Source organism: Brassica rapa, chromosome A02, assembly GCF_000309985.2.
Source record: "Brassica rapa cultivar Chiifu-401-42 chromosome A02, CAAS_Brap_v3.01, whole genome shotgun sequence".
NCBI classification, from domain to species: Eukaryota; Viridiplantae; Streptophyta; class Magnoliopsida; order Brassicales; family Brassicaceae; genus Brassica; species Brassica rapa.
In genome coordinates, this window is record NC_024796.2 from 29,355,949 (window position 1) to 29,371,954 (window position 16,006).

Here is a 16,006-nt window from a genome sequence, read left to right on the forward strand (position 1 = left end):
TGAGTGTAAAACTCGAAAAAGAAATAGCTAAACCTTGATTCGTGCACATATGTGAATGTTTTTTTCTATTAATTTGATGATATTTCGGATTTATGGAAGAATCTAGACTAATCATAAATGGAAGATACAACCTATGTATACTTTTTCTCGGACCTATGGAATGTTTTTAAATATTTTATGTGTTTGCATTTATAAATGATCGAATATTTTTAATATTTGAACATGTGTTAGTTATTTATATTACGTTTAGATGTTAAAACAATTTAAGAGATAGATTTTTCTTGAATTTTTATTTTACTTTTTGATGTAGTATTTTGTTAATGATTTGTGTATTTAACTATTAAACCTAAGTTATATTACCCTTGCGTTCAAATTTTTTATTAAGTTTTGGTTCTCTATAAATTATTTGTTTATAGATATAAAATTTAAAATGTTTTATCAGTTTTATTTTGGTATAAATCTGTTATATGATTTTACTCATTTTGACATATTATTATCACATGATAATTTTTTCTACTTTATACAGAAATATATTTGTCAAAATCAAAATTCAATGAATTAATAGATTTTTGTGTAGATGATAACAATATATAAATTGTATTTAGTTTTGTATTTATATTATTCTTAGATTTTGATTTAGTAAATAAAAATAAATAAAATTTTCAATATATTATATATTGTACTATTTTACACTAAAATTTAATATCATTTTTAAATCAATATAATTTTATGTTTATGAAAATAAATTAGATGACCCTTAAATTTAATTTAATAAATTATATAGAACAATCCTAGAAAGTATTTTTATAGTTATATACAGTCTTCACAAATGATTGTATTGTTTTTACTTATTTATATGTTTGAATATTTAAATTAAAAAATTATTAAAAAAAGTGAGACAAACTAAACGGATAAGGAAAACTATCTGTAACATGATATAATTATAAGTACTTGTATAATGATTACTTACATAATATACTTTTGAGATTATATGGTACCATTGGTTGTTTGTATTTTATGAATATTCTGTAACTCTTCTTAAAAATGTATAAGTTGTTTGAATATAATATTAGTTATTTAGAATAAAGAAAAATTAATTAGTTTGATTAACATATTAGATTGTTAGTAAGTAGTCAAAGTATTAATTAATTTTTTGAATAGCAAATTAAGTAAATTTGATGCTTGTTTTAAATGACAAAAATATTAATGATAATCTATCTATCTATACTATTATTTGAAAAATGAATTTGCTTACTTGTCATGTTCTCCATGATTATAGGACCAATATCAGTTTACTTAAACAATTTTAGTTAGACTAATTATTTTCGTTGATATTTTAATATATAATTATATAATTAATTGTTTAACTCATTACAAATTAATATTATAAAATTTTTCTCAAAAATAATGGAAAACATGTTTGGAAAAAGAAGATAATTTCATATATTTATTATGTTTTTATATACATATTAAGTAGTATATATACACATATAATAGTTAGATTTATCACTATACTAAATATTTAAAATAGGCTTATAAGAAATATTTTAGTATAATGAAAATTTATTTGTTATTATTCAGTTGCAAGAATAACATTTATTTGTTATTTAAGTTAAATTTTAATATATTTTTTGTAAGCAATGGTTATTGTTTTTATTTTTTTAATATTTTTTATTGGGAATGGAATTATCTTTTAAAAATATTTTAAAAATATCTGGTTGTTTATGAATGCTACCTCGTTGTTAGTTGATATTTTAATGTATAATTATATCATTAATTATTTAACTGATTAAAAATTAATATTATAAAAATTATCTAAAAAAATAATGGAAAACATGTTTGGAAACGAAAAAGATAATTTCATATATTTATTTTTTTTTTTATCTACATATTTTTTTTCTTACTTCTTATTAATTTTTGCAATTAGTAGTATATATACATATATAATAATTAGATTTATCATTATACTATTTAAAATAGGCTTATAAAAATATTTTAGTATAATGAAAATTTATTTGTTATTATTCAGTTGCAAGAATAACATTTATTTGTTACATAAGTTAAAAACTAATATTTTTTTGTCGGAAATGTTTATTTGTTTTTTTTTCTAAATATTTTAATTGGGAATGGAATTATCTTTTTAAAAATATCTGCCTCCGAAAGAAATTTTTTCATAAGATTAATTTTTATTTACATCATGTACCTTATAAAATTTTAAAATTAACTATATTTACTTTTTATATTTTTCAAGAATTTCAAAGAATTATAACTTTTTTAAAATTAAAATTTCTGTAAAAAAAATTATGCAAAGAAAAATGAGATTCTATTTTTTTTTTGTAAAAACTGTATTTTCCGAAATGATTTGTTTTAGTTAGAATTATTTAAATTTCAAAGATAAAAGACAATGTGAAGATAAGAAATTATGCTTTTATAATAAATAAATACTATTTTATACGAAAGTAGCAGTTTATATTTTATAGGAAAAATTTAGATTGATTATAACATATTTTTCTTTATTATAGCATTTAAAAATGAATATAACAATAAATAGGAAATGTTCTTATCTTCTACATTACATATTAATGTTTTTTGTCAAAATAGTTGGTTTTTTGAGTGTTTATTTAGTTATTATATGAGATATTTCCCAATATAATTATACATATATCCATAGTTTTATTTATTTTGATTAATATAATATGTAAAGTTGGATTCAAAATAATGTTTTTGTGCTTTTAATTTATTTTGAGATTTTGTAGATTTCGGTAATTCTAAGAATTTGGTGTAATAACATCACGTTATATTAACAATTATATATTTGTTTATTTAATTTGATAATTGTTTTTAAATTAATATAGTAAAAACTGGTTAAGGATAACAACATATTTTAAAATATAAAATTTTTGTGTTGTTATCTAAAAAATAATGTTTTTAAATCAATAAAGTTGAAAATTAAGAAACTGAAAGACTAACAAAACAATATAAATTTATTGTTTGATTTAAATGTTTTGATCTTTAAACTAACAGTACATTTATTAGTTTTGATCTTTTATTAATAAGTATTAATAAAAGAATTATGCCTGCATATGCGGGCAAAACACCTAAGTCATCTCTAACTCAACTGCAAAACACCATTTTAATGTAATTTTTACACTAAAATCTCTCCAACCAATTGTAAAAATCACACTATTTTAATATAAATTGTAAAGGTAAAGTACAAGACCCTATTTTGTGCGTTATTGTTCACAACGACAATCACTGTTCATGCTCTACTTTTCACAATATTAAAAACTATTTCTTACTTTTATTAATAAAATATTAGTTTAATATTTATTAGTGACAAAATAAATACATATAATATAATAAATTCAATATATTACATATATTGAAATAATTTATTTTAATTTATTAGTTTAATATTTTTATATGTTAAAATTGTAAATATTTTTTAAATAACAATTATAAGTGATATATTTTTGTTTAATATAATTATATAAAACAAAATGGTGTAGTTTTCATACTAAAATGGTGTTATGAATTGGAGATGTCCTAAGAGTATCTAATTTAATATTACAAAGGCAAAAACTGTAAATGTACGAAGTTGAAGGTATTTTCTTTGGAGTATTTGTGTAGATAGAAATGTTAGTCAATCTCATTGATTGGTCTCATACTCAAATTGGATACTTCAACCCAACTATATTTTTATTTCAATACATTTTCATTTGATAATTAGTTTTTTTTATTATTTTATTTTCTTTTCTTTTCTATTATAAACAACACTAAAACTAAAAATTGACAAGTAGCATCATGAGGTTTTTAAAATATCTTAAACTAGATCATGTTTCTCTTTTCTCTCGTATATTTTACATTTTTACATTTTTTATTTTCTTAGATACTCTGTTAAATTATTTAATTAGAGTGCCTCTTAGAGGCCAACTGATGTCTATAAGAGCATAAATATCGTCGACTCTTAAAGGGATTTTTGCACTGTTCGTGTCAGTGGACTCTACAAAAAAGAAGAAGAACCGGTTACTAAAGTTGCAAAATAAGGACCGCTTTTGGAGATGTCCTTGCATTGTTCGCGGATCCTACTGATACGTGGCGGCCAGCGATCATTTTTTTTTTTGTAATCAGATAAAAAAAAACCTCAAATGGGATTTTAGCGTTAATCATGCTCTAAGATAAGGTTACTAGCCTACCAGTAAACTCGAGTGGACAATAAAGAGTGGAAGGTATCAACATCAATACTACTTTTATCTATAACCACAGCTTCATAGTTTGCTTCTCTTTAGGACATCGAGCCCAATGAAAACCCCTATAAATCACAATCTATTTGAAAAATAATTTATTTCTAAAAAGTTTGGTGAGTGGAAGCCTGTCGTATAAACTTGGAGACTCTTTACCTACTCCCTAACTCCTCCTCTTCATCCTGTTTCCAATATTAAACTCACTTCTCTTCTTTCTTCTCCTTGTCTTTTACAGTTTCTTTCTCTGGATTTCCCCTCAAAAGGTAACTTATAGTTTCTCTTCTTCTTCATCCTGGAACTTTTAGGCTTCTTATTGTAGGTTTTCTTCTGAATCATCATGTCTTAACATCTCAGATGAGTAACAAGAGATCGATCAAGAAAGTAATGAGATGTGGATTGATAAAACAATGTTTTATTTTGATCTAAAAAGGTATAACAGTATTTTATATACCCTTTTACCATATACTAATTAATCTATAAAAATGATCAAAATAAGATTTGAAAACCGACATCATATCGTCATATCGTCATCCATCCACCACGCATGCCTAGATAGTAGATACAAACCTAACTGGTGTAGCGAAGGCCATCACACTATTTAATTAATTCCATTTTGCACTTTTCCTCTCCCACAAACACAAACTTTCAGGTTTTAAGAAGAGAAGAACAGAGAAAGAATACACACATTCTCGGTTAGTTTTTATTTCTTCTCCTTTTTATATATACTATTTTAAGTTGATACTTGGCTGAATGCATCAGTCTTCTTGCCTGTGTTTTTTTTTTTTGTTGTTTTTCCTGAGTAAATAAAACTCAACAGAATTTTGTAAAAAAAGAAGCTGCTGAGATAAGTCTCTTCTCTTTCCAATGGCTTTTCTGGCCACATCCCACTTTTAGCTTCACATACGCAACAAACTATTCCACTGTTTTGTCATTAACGCATAGAGATTGAGAAAAGTAAACAAGATGAAACACTGCATCTAGATAATGTAATATGTGTAACTTGGTTTACATATCACATTTATATAGTGTATGACTATATATATGTGTTAGAGACGTAAAACGTACCTAATTTTGTATCTTAACTTCTTAAGTCAGAAGTGGATACTCTCCTAGACAGCACTCTAACTAATTCACTTTTCGGTCTTCAATAATGATACATAAGTTCCTTTCCTACAATTATTGAATAAACAACTAAATGTTGTCTCCAACTCGTGATAAAGCATTACTTTTGTATTATTGCATTTGAACTCTCTATATTTTCACAATCCCTCACCCACAAATCAAACATCCGGGTTTTATGGATTTCAATAATTTAAGTTGATTTTCGGTTAAGATGCATGGGTGCAAAAAAATATTAAAAAGAAAACTTAGGTCATGTATCCAGATGTTACATTTAGATTTATGCAACTTTTATACATCATCGTGATATTGCTCGGTTTTTAAACTAGCTTTTGCTTTTAAGATGATGCATTTGGATGCAATATTGTTTAATTTTGAATTTTTAAGAATATCTGGATGCAGAATATATCTAAACCAAGATTTGTATGTTTTTTGGTTATAAAGTGAAAACAAAGACTAATAAGTAATAACAGTAGAGAAAAAGGTTTGTTGGTATGGGCTGCTCTCTGTCGAAGAAGAAGAAAATTGCAATACCACCGCCGGGATATGAGGATCCGGACCTTCTTGCATCCGTTACGCCGTGTAGGTTTTTAATTTCCAATCTTTTTGCTATCATACTCGTAAATGCTAACGAAACTAGACTTTCAACCAAACTAATTTTATTCGACTTTTGATATTGGGAGGGACAATAGTTACGGCAGCAGAAGTTGAAGTTTTGTACGAATTGTTCAAAAAACTAAGCAGCTCAATCATCGAGGACGGTCTTATTCATAAGGTTTCTTTTTCATTATTTATTTTCATCCATTATTGAAACAGAGTCCACTTACTTTACAATTTAAAATATGGCTATACAGTCTAAATTGTGATGTTGTAGGAAGAGTTTCAGCTGGCTTTACTCGGAAACAGGAACCGGAACAATCTTTTCGCTGATCGGGTACTTATATTAACTACCTACAACAAGTTACATTTATAGAAAACAAATGTATTTATATAAAGTTTTGTTGTATACTATGTTATCCGCAGATATTTGATGTATTTGATGTGAAACGTAATGGAGTGATCGAGTTTGGTGAATTTGTTCGGTCTTTAGGTGTCTTCCATCCAAATGCACCTGTCCATGAAAAGATCAAATGTCACTTCTTCTAACCCTAATAACTTGCTTTACATCCATATTATTTCATGAACGTATTATTCTTTTTCTTCTTAATTTAACTGATGATGTAGATTTTCATGATTCTGCAGTTGCTTTCAAATTGTACGATCTAAGGCAAACTGGATTCATCGAGCGAGAAGAAGTGAGTCTATTTACAGATATTTGAACTTGCATTTTTATCATTCTCGTAAATTTTGTGTGTTGCTCTTTCATACAGTTGAAAGAGATGGTAATAGCGCTTCTTCACGAATCTGAACTTGTTCTTTCTGAAGATATGATCGAAGTAATGGTGGATAAGGTAGTCCTTTCTTTCTATTTATTTGTTTATATTTCTATCTAACAATGTGGTAAAAAACTATACCAAAGATTATAATCTTAAATGATAAGTTATAAGGAGATGTGTGGTATATTTGTAGGCGTTTACTGAAACAGATCGCAACAATGACGGGAAAATTGATGTAGATGAGTGGAAAGATCTTGTGTCCATGAATCCGTCGCTCATCAAAAACATGACTTTGCCCTATCTAAAGTGAGGTTATAATTAGTTCTTCAATAATTATACCTTTCGGTCTAGTTCATTAGTTAATCAACCAAAACTCATTATCCATTAATCATAAGTCGAAAACTCGAAGGAAATACTATACAATTGCTAGTGTCTAATCTAATATGTTCCCGGCCGCAACCAACTTGGGCCAAACCGACTGCTTTGGTTGATGGACTGAACCATGGATTGATGATAAGATTCTTCGTAAATGTATGTAGGGACATAAAGGCGACGTTTCCAAGTTTTGTTTTATCTAGTGAAGACGAAGAACTGGAGTTGCAAAACCTATATTTCTAATCTATGCAGGTTGCCAAAATATTGTTCTAGTAACTCCTACGTGACACATGTTAAACTATAATCTAATCTCTCCTTGATACATTTACATAAGTTAGTTATTTATGTTATTACACAAAGAGTTGTAACTCTTCAAGTTGTGTCCTTTAGTATAAAGAGTTGTGTCTCTTATACTTGTATTGATTCGATCTCTATATAAAGATCAATCATCTGTTGTAAACTTAATTACCGAATCTCAATAATACAAAAGTATTTTCAGAAAAGTTTATAAGCCTGAAACGTCTATCTTATTCTTTCTCTCGAACTCGTGTGTAACACACTGTGATCGTTGTGTAACACAAGCGGTTGGTAAAAGATTAACATGGTATCAGAGCTTTACGTTTGAGAGGACAAAGGAAAAAGCACTAGTAAGAGAAACACTTGGCGTGGAGAAAAGGAGGCTAGAGGATTTTGTCATACGATTTCGGAATCACTCGAAACGATGAAGAATCAAGTAATCCCCATATTTGATGGAGAGAAGTACGACTTCTGGAGCATCAAGATGACAACCATTCTCAAGACCAGGAAGTTATGGTCTGTGGTTGAAGAAGGCGTAGCAGCCCCACCAGCACAAGTGGATGAAACCCCTGAAACAGCAAGGGCAAGATCGCTTAGAGAAGAAGCGATGATGAACGATACATTGGCTTTGCAAATCTTGCAAACTGCTGTATCGGATCATATATTCTCACGGATTGCAGCAGCATCAACATCCAAAGAGGCGTGGGATGCATTGAAGGAGGAGTATGAAGGCTCTCCTCAAGTTCGTTTGATTAAACTTCAAACATTGCGAAGGGAGTATGAGAATCTGAAGATGTATGAGAATGAAGACATTAAGGTCTTCACAGATAAGATAATTGAATTGGCAAATCAATTAACTTATCATGGTGAACAGAAGTCAGATGTTCAACTCATACAGAAGATACTCATCTCTCTCCCAGCCAAGTTCGATAGCATAGTCAGTGTGTTGGAGCAAACAAGCGATTTGACTTCAACAAAGATGACAGAGTTGATCGGGATCTTGAAGGCTCATGAAGCAAGGCTGGCTGCAAGAGAAGAAAGCACCAGTGAAGGAGCATTCGATGCTCGTGTTAAACACAAAAATTCTGGTGTTACACAAGACAACTCAAAGCGCCAGGGAGGCAAGAAGTGGTGCGGTTTCTGCAAGAGAAACAACCACAATGAGAGCGAGTGTTGGAGGAAACAGAAGAAGGAAGATCCAAAGAAGGATCACAAAAGTAACAAGGAGTGTTACAATTGTGGCAAGTTAGGCCACTTTGCAAATCAGTGCTACTCAAAGAAGAAAGAGAAGGCACATCTGAGTCTCGAAGAAGATTCAAATGAAGATCACATGTTGTTCAGTGCGAGCGAAGCAGCAACAACAGTGATGGAAGATGTCTGGTTAGTAGACAGTGGAGCAACTAATCATATGACAAAGGAGGAGAGTTACTTCTCAAAGCTTGATAGGAGTATCAAGGTTCCAATAAAGATTGGAAATGGAAGCACAATCATGACAGCCGGTAAAGGAGACATTACCGTCATGACCAAAGGTGGCAAGAAGACCATCAGAAATGTATTCTTGGTTCCGGGTTTGGCAAAAAATTTGTTGAGTGTTCCACAAATTGTTTCAAGCGGATACCGGGTGAGTTTCCAAGAGAAGAGATGCATCATAGATGATGCAAAAGGAAGGAGGATAATGGATATCCCAATGACTCACAAAAGCTATCGAATCAGGATGAGTTCGGCTCAGGTAGAAGAGGCCTTGAGCGCTAGTGAGCAAGGAAAGATGGAGACATGGCACAAGAGACTTGGTCATGTAGGCGACAAAAGGTTGCAACAAATGCAAGACAAAGACTTGGTAAAGGGATTACCAAAGTTTAAAGTCAAGAAGGAAGCATGTGAGGCGTGTAGACTTGGAAAGCAATCACGCAAAAGCTTCCCAAAGGAATCTCAAACTAAGACAAGAGAGAAGCTTGAGATTGTACATACGGATGTATGTGGGCCGATGCAGCACCAGTCTGTTGATGGAAGCCGATACTTTTTGCTATTCTTGGATGATCATACTCACATGTGTTGGGTATACTTCATGAAGCAAAAGTCAGAGACATTCTCATTGTTCAAGAAGTTCAAAGCAATGGTGGAGAAGCAATCGGATTGTACCATCAAGACACTGAGGTCAGATGGAGGTGGTGAGTTCACTTCACGAGAATTCAACCGGTTCTGTGAAGAAGAAGGAATCAATAAGCAAGTCACCTTGCCTTATTCACCACAACAAAATGGTGCAGCGGAGCGCATGAATAGAACCTTGGTGGAGATGGCTAGATCGATGTTGGCAGAGCAAGACTTACCGCTCAAGTTATGGGCAGAAGCGGTATACACTGCCTCATATCTTCAAAACCGTCTGCCATCAAAGGCAATAGAAGAAGATGTCACTCCTATAGAGAAGTGGTGTGGACACAAGCCAGATGTGTCACACATGAGAATGTTTGGTAGCATATGCTACATACATATCCCAAATCAAAAGAGGAGGAAGCTAGACGTCAAGGCAAAGCGTGGAGTCTTTGTTGGATATAGCAACCAATCCAAAGGCTATAGAGTTCTCATTTTGGAGAATGAGAAGATTGAAATATCAAGAGATGTCGAGTTTGAAGAAGGAAAGAAGTGGGATTGGAAAAGGCAAGAAGAAGTGAGGAAGACATTGGAGTTGTCTATGGAAGACTCTTACTCGCCTGAGGATCAAACCGAAGGTGCATCCAGTCCTGAGAAACAAACCGAAGGTGCATCCAGTCCTGAGGAACAATTCGGAGGTACTTTCAGTCCTGTTCTTTTTCAAAATGATGATCATGATACTAGTAGTGGAGATGAAGAAACTTCTGAGGCACCAAGGAAGTTCAAGTCCATGGTTGATATCATGGAAAGGGCACCGAGAGTAGAGCTTGATGAAGCGGCTCAAGCTATAGAAGCTTGTCTTCATGCAAATGAAGAACCATACACTTATGATGAAGCGTGTGGTACCAAGGAATGGAGAGAAGCAATGAATGAGGAGATAGCCATGATTGAGAAGAACAAGACGTGGGAACTAGTGGACAAGCCAAAGAAGAAGAATGTGATAAGTGTGAAGTGGATCTACAAGATCAAGACCGATGCAAACGGCAATCACATCAAGAACAAGGCGCGGCTAGTTGCAAGAGGGTTCTCTCAAGAGTATGGTGTTGACTACCTTGAGACGTTTGCTCCTGTCTCAAGGCATGATACAATACGAGCCATACTTGCCTATGCGGCTCAGATGAAGTGGCAATTGTATCAGATGGATGTGAAGTCAGCCTTTCTCAATGGCGACCTCAAGGAAGAAGTGTATGTCACACAACCGCCTGGGTATGTGACACACGGGAAGGAACACAAAGTGTTAAGGCTACACAAAGCTTTATATGGTTTAAAGCAAGCCCCAAGGGCATGGTATGGAAGGATAGATTCATACTTTCTTCAAAACGGTTTTGAGAGGAGTATGAATGATGCGGCCTTATACATCAAGAAGCAAGGAGGAGATGTGTTGATCGTGAGTCTATATGTGGATGATATAATCATCACAGGAAGCAACATTCAGAGCATCAACACATTCAAGGAGAACATGAAGAAAGAATTCGAGATGGTGGATCTTGGATTGTTGAACTACTTTCTTGGAATGGAAGTAATTCAAGACAATGGAGGCATATTTCTTTCACAAGAAAAGTATGCAAACAAACTTGTAGACAAGTTTGGGATGCGAGACAGCAAGAGTGTAAGCAACCCACTTACACCACAAGGAAAAGGAGTTGAGGATGACAAGGAGTATGGAGATCCGACTAAGTATAGAAGCATCATTGGAGGGCTTTTGTACTTGTGTGCATCAAGACCTGATGTGATGTATGCAAGCGCATATCTCTCAAGATACATGTCATCACCTCGCATGAAGCACTACCAAGAAGCCAAGAGGGTGTTAAGATATGTCAAAGGAACATCAAACTTTGGAGTGTACTTCACAAGCGTGAAAGAACCAAGACTTCTAGGCTACACAGACAGCGATTGGGGTGGTTCTAAGGAAGACAAGAAAAGCACTTCAGGTTATGTGTTTACTCTTGGATCAGCCATGTTCTGTTGGCAGTCAAGCAAGCAACAAACAGTGGCGCAATCAACAGCTGAAGCGGAGTACATAGCCGTGTGTGCAGCAGCAAATCAAGCAGTGTGGTTACAAAGACTATTTGAAGACTTTGGTCAGAAGTTTGAAGGAGGCATTCCGATCTTATGTGACAACAAATCAGCAATAGCAATTGGGAAGAATCCGGTGCAACACAGAAGGACGAAGCACATAGAGATCAAGTACCATTTCGTGAGGGAAGCTGAGCAAAAGGGAATCATTGAACTGAAGTATTGCAAAGGGGATGATCAACTCGCAGACATTCTCACAAAGGCATTGGGCGGTTCAAGATTTGAAGATCTAAGGAAGCAGCTTGGAGTCAAGTCGAGATATGATTAAGGAGGAGTGTTAAACTATAATCTAATCTCTCCTTGATACATTTACATAAGTTAGTTATTTATGTTATTACACAAAGAGTTGTAACTCTTCAAGTTGTGTCCTTTAGTATAAAGAGTTGTGTCTCTTATACTTGTATTGATTCGATCTCTATATAAAGATCAATCATCTGTTGTAAACTTAATTACCGAATCTCAATAATACAAAAGTATTTTCAGAAAAGTTTATAAGCCTGAAACGTCTATCTTATTCTTTCTCTCGAACTCGTGTGTAACACACTGTGATCGTTGTGTAACACAAGCGGTTGGTAAAAGATTAACAACACAAGTATCAAAGAACCAAGAAAGCATAGAAACATGGAAGGAACCATTTCCTTACAATTTGAATATGTTAGCTACAAAGGTCTTAAATACCTCATATTCTTCTGGATAACTTGATTTTCTCAGGAGTTGCCCTGGAACTACTTTTAAATGTTATATTATTCGAATATTCAACTTTTAGTTTCCATCAAATACTCATGCAAAAACTTGATCTTTTACATATTAGAACAATAAAAATTTGAAAAACAAAGTACAGATCAAAAGATTTCAAGTACCTGAAGCAACAATGGAAGTCATTGATTAAACTGATGCAAAACATATTCACCATTGAACATGGGATCCCACCATTGATGGATCCCATGAGCCCTCTTAAAATCAGGGGATTTGCTAGTGTTTATCGTCATATACGCAGATGGTAAAAGATGAAGAGGTTCCGATGTAGAATCCGAACACGAGCTTCCTCCTCCTCCTCCTCCTCCTCCTCCTCCCCCTCCCGTCAACAGACTCCTAAGTGAGTTCCTCGTAGCGATCCTCTCGATTTTTCCAGCTCCTATCTCAAACATTTTGTTTCTGTGGTTGAAGTAACCAATGTATTCTGAGCAGATTGGATCTAAAGGATTCACATACAAATAAGGTATCCATGATGCTAGTTTCATAAACGAATCGTCTTCTTGACCCTGTAAATAATTAAGATCTAGTAAGATACCAATAACCTAGATGTCTAACAACAATGCAATATTCCCATCGAAACTTAAGACGAACCAATAAGAAATGTCAGTGTTTGACAAAACTAAAAAAAGAAATGTCAGTAAATGTTGTCGGATTGAGATTTTTCTTAACTCACGTCAAAATATTAAAATTACATTTATAATTGTAAAATGGAGAGATACCTTATTGTGATGGTGGCGACCCTTGACAGCAATGGCTACTCCGGCTTTGACAAGACTTCCGGCAAATCTAACTCCATGTTTAAGCTTCTCGCTCTTCACTAGCTTCTCTATCGGAATAGATGAGAAAGGAGGATTGAAAAGGTAACACTCGAGAGGAAAACCAGACCTCGTCATAATCTTCCCGGCTAGCAAAGCCACGGCAGCTCCAAGAGAATGTCCGGCGAGCCACACGGCTGCATTGCCGGTTTTAGCCACCGCGGTTTTGATCACTTCTATCGCATGCACGAATCTTGTGCTGTCGTGGAGGCTGTCTCGGACGCAGCGTAGGTCGAGCCTAAGGTCACGTGACCGAGAGTGCGGCTTCATGATCGTGCCGCGGAACGCGATCACGTGAAAAGGAGGTGTTTTCGAATAAGGGGTATTATGGTAGTTGTAAGAAAATAGTTTGTACTGGAAAACGGCGCCGTATATGGATCCATCTGATTGGTCGATTAAGGTTTCGGCTAAAGTGAAGTTGAAAAACTCCCACCAATGATGTGCTTGTGACTTGAGACCAATCCTGTTTTGCTGTCTGTCTCGTTCCAGTGTGTACACTGCTTGCACCAAACATGATGCCACCGAGGTTCTGTGGTACGAATTATTCCTACCAAAGAAGTTGACTTTAATTATGAAGTAATATTTTAATATATATACAGCTTGCTGTGAAGGATTTAATTAAGAATATCTAATTATTTGATAGTTGACTATGGCTGAACTGTTGAATTAGCAAACAATATATGATTGGTGATTATAAGTTTTTGGTGAGATGGATTTTGGAAGATGATATGTGGTTGAAAATGAAAGAGATGAAACAGAAAATAAAATACCAGTCAATGGAAGTTAGATGAATGGGACCAGAAATGCTGAAGATTTCTCTTGGAGAGGCCATTAACCCCTCTTTCACCATATCATCTTCTTCTTCCATGTGTTTCTCTACCTGATCAAACATCAATGGCTCTTGATTCTATCACATCAATTATATTCATTCATCAAAAATGATGAAAAGACATAGCACTTGATGTAGGAATGCTACCAGAGGAATAAAAGAAAAGTTAGAAAAGAATTAAGGAGAGTGAAAATAACATACCTTTTTGTATTCTCAAGAGATCTATCAAAATCCAAATCGAATCTGAAAATGAATCCGTTCAAGGAAACTAGTTATAACACTTCTGTACAGATGGGTAAATATGAATATGGATCTGCAGACACTAAATGGGACCATCTCTTTCATATTGAAACGTGCAAAAGTCTATCAACAATTACTTTATTGACAAGTTGTCACTTTTTTTTTTTTGGGTCAAATTGACAAGTTGTCACTAAGAAAATATATTTGCGTAAGAAAATCTTTTAATTAAAGTCATGTAACACTAAATTTACTTTTAATTTACGGAATTACTTGAAAATTGTTTATTTAAAACATTGCACTGATGAACATATGTATATATAATATTTATCAAAAAAAAAAAAGAACATATGTATATATGACAGTCTTGAAGATACATTCTATGATTGATTTTTTTATCATTACTTTCCGTATTTATTTCCAACCATGATCATTATTAAGCTTGTACATTTTTTATTATTTAATATACTTTTTTGCTTATGAGAACTTATGTTATTAATTATTTTATATTTTAATATATTTAATCATTTTTGTTATTGTTCTTCTAAATAAAATTAAACTACATTTTTCCTTCATGCATATAAATTTCAGAGTTTATGCAATCTCATATTAACAGACCAAGTACAGTATGCCGATACCATAATAAAATTAGTTTAACATACATATTTTATTTTTTATTTTCGTATTTTACTCAATAAGTATAGTATGTTTTTTATTTAATATTTTAACTTAAAATAAAAATTATTTTCTAATATCTTATTCTTAACTGAAAATCATTTATTGACCATATATGATTTTTGTGTTTTCATATTTTTTTTTTTTGTAAGGCGTGTTTTCATATTTAGAAATTAAAGAATCAAACGAAATTCAGGTTCCAAATATATTTTTCAAACTTTAATATATATATATATATATATATATATATATATATATTTATACATTTATAAATATATATATATACAATGTACGTCCTCGATTTTTTCATAAAATATAATACTATATAAAATATATGTTTGATATAAATGCGACTGTTAACTAAGGTTCAAAAAAACATAAGGTAACAGACAATAAAAAGTTTTTAACGAAACTGCAAATTAGTTATTCATTACATGAAATTTTAAATAATTTTGATCATTAACCCACTTGAAGGAACATTTAGAAAGTTGTGATGTAATTAACGATATAAGTTACCTCCATGAAATAAGTTACTTCCTTTAAAAAAGAAGTTACCTCCATGAAATAGATTTTAACTGTGAACTAGACTACCTACCTAGACAAAAATTACACTAATTCAAAGATTTATAATTTAACGATGTTATGGTTACCACTACTATTGTTGATTATTAATCCATTTGAAGCGACATTTTTTTTTCATTTGAAGCGACTTTTTTAAAGTTGTATTTTGAATTTATGATTAATGATATAAGTTACCAATATAGAAGTTTAAATGTGAAGTGAATTACCGACACTAAACTACACAACTCAAAGTTTATAGTTTTAAAGTTGTGGTTTCTGTTACTATATTGTTGATCATGATTCATGATGATACAATACATTGTTTTTTTTTTTTTTTGACATCGAAAATATAAGAAATTCTAGTTTGCATCCATATGACCAGTATTAGCTAGCCATCTTGGTGCACAACCGTCTACGTATGGGAACTGGAGGGCTCGTGATCTCGCGCCTTTCGCAAGGCCATCTGCTTTTTTTTTTTTTTTGAACACCAATATTATA

General features: G+C 32.2%; 2 protein-coding genes across 12 annotated transcripts; one reads left to right on the forward strand and one right to left on the reverse strand.

Annotated features, from left to right (window-relative positions):
• The first annotated feature begins 1,917 nt into the window (after window positions 1–1,917).
• SOS3 (calcineurin B-like protein 4) lies at window positions 1,918–12,412 on the forward strand. 9 transcript variants are annotated; one of them, XR_004455202.1, is made up of 12 exons: window positions 1,918–4,507; window positions 4,599–4,674; window positions 4,894–4,936; window positions 5,808–5,945; window positions 6,056–6,138; window positions 6,238–6,297; window positions 6,387–6,495; window positions 6,606–6,658; window positions 6,734–6,814; window positions 6,933–7,050; window positions 7,279–7,404; window positions 12,226–12,396. XR_004455202.1 is itself a non-coding variant. In XM_009131830.3 (12 exons), exons 4-11 carry the CDS (start codon window positions 5,858–5,860, stop codon window positions 7,355–7,357), a joined length of 666 nt encoding a protein of 221 aa, XP_009130078.1. In that variant the 5' UTR covers window positions 1,929–4,507; window positions 4,599–4,674; window positions 4,894–4,936; window positions 5,837–5,857; the 3' UTR covers window positions 7,358–7,404; window positions 12,226–12,412. The 9 variants fall into 9 exon arrangements, 8 of the variants coding, with proteins under 8 accessions (XP_009130081.1, XP_009130078.1, XP_033140478.1 ...); XM_009131830.3 differs by having other exon boundaries at window positions 1,929–4,507; window positions 5,837–5,945; window positions 6,933–7,045; window positions 12,226–12,412; XM_033284587.1 differs by having other exon boundaries at window positions 1,929–4,507; window positions 5,840–5,945; window positions 6,933–7,045; window positions 12,226–12,412.
• LOC103854869 (GDSL esterase/lipase At4g10955) lies at window positions 12,396–15,911 on the reverse strand. 3 transcript variants are annotated; one of them, XM_033284545.1, is made up of 4 exons: window positions 15,503–15,911; window positions 13,977–15,463; window positions 13,111–13,753; window positions 12,396–12,897 (listed from the first exon to the last, which is right to left on the reverse strand). In XM_033284545.1, exons 2-4 carry the CDS (start codon window positions 14,096–14,098, stop codon window positions 12,514–12,516), a joined length of 1,149 nt encoding a protein of 382 aa, XP_033140436.1. In that variant the 5' UTR covers window positions 14,099–15,463; window positions 15,503–15,911; the 3' UTR covers window positions 12,396–12,513. The 3 variants fall into 3 exon arrangements, with proteins under 3 accessions (XP_033140436.1, XP_009130075.2, XP_033140435.1); XM_009131827.3 differs by having other exon boundaries at window positions 13,977–14,086; window positions 14,237–15,911; XM_033284544.1 differs by having other exon boundaries at window positions 13,977–15,911.
• Window positions 15,912–16,006: the final 95 nt, after the last annotated feature.

What these genes read in the sequence shown, in the direction of transcription:
- SOS3 (XM_009131830.3), top strand. Translation starts at nt 5,858, where the DNA reads ATGGGCTGCTCTCTGTCGAAGAAGAAGAAAATTGCAATACCACCGCCG. An exon ending in TGTCCATGAAAAGATCAAAT is followed by an intron (nt 6,496 to 6,605) that starts GTCACTTCTTCT and finishes ATGATTCTGCAG; the next exon opens with TTGCTTTCAAATTGTACGAT. An exon ending in GATTCATCGAGCGAGAAGAA is followed by an intron (nt 6,659 to 6,733) that starts GTGAGTCTATTT and finishes TCTTTCATACAG; the next exon opens with TTGAAAGAGATGGTAATAGC.
- LOC103854869 (XM_033284545.1), bottom strand. Translation starts at nt 14,098, where the DNA reads ATGTTTGATCAGGTAGAGAAACACATGGAAGAAGAAGATGATATGGTG. An exon ending in CATCTAACTTCCATTGACTG is followed by an intron (nt 13,754 to 13,976) that starts GTATTTTATTTT and finishes CTTCTTTGGTAG; the next exon opens with GAATAATTCGTACCACAGAA. An exon ending in GTCGCCACCATCACAATAAG is followed by an intron (nt 12,898 to 13,110) that starts GTATCTCTCCAT and finishes AATTATTTACAG; the next exon opens with GGTCAAGAAGACGATTCGTT.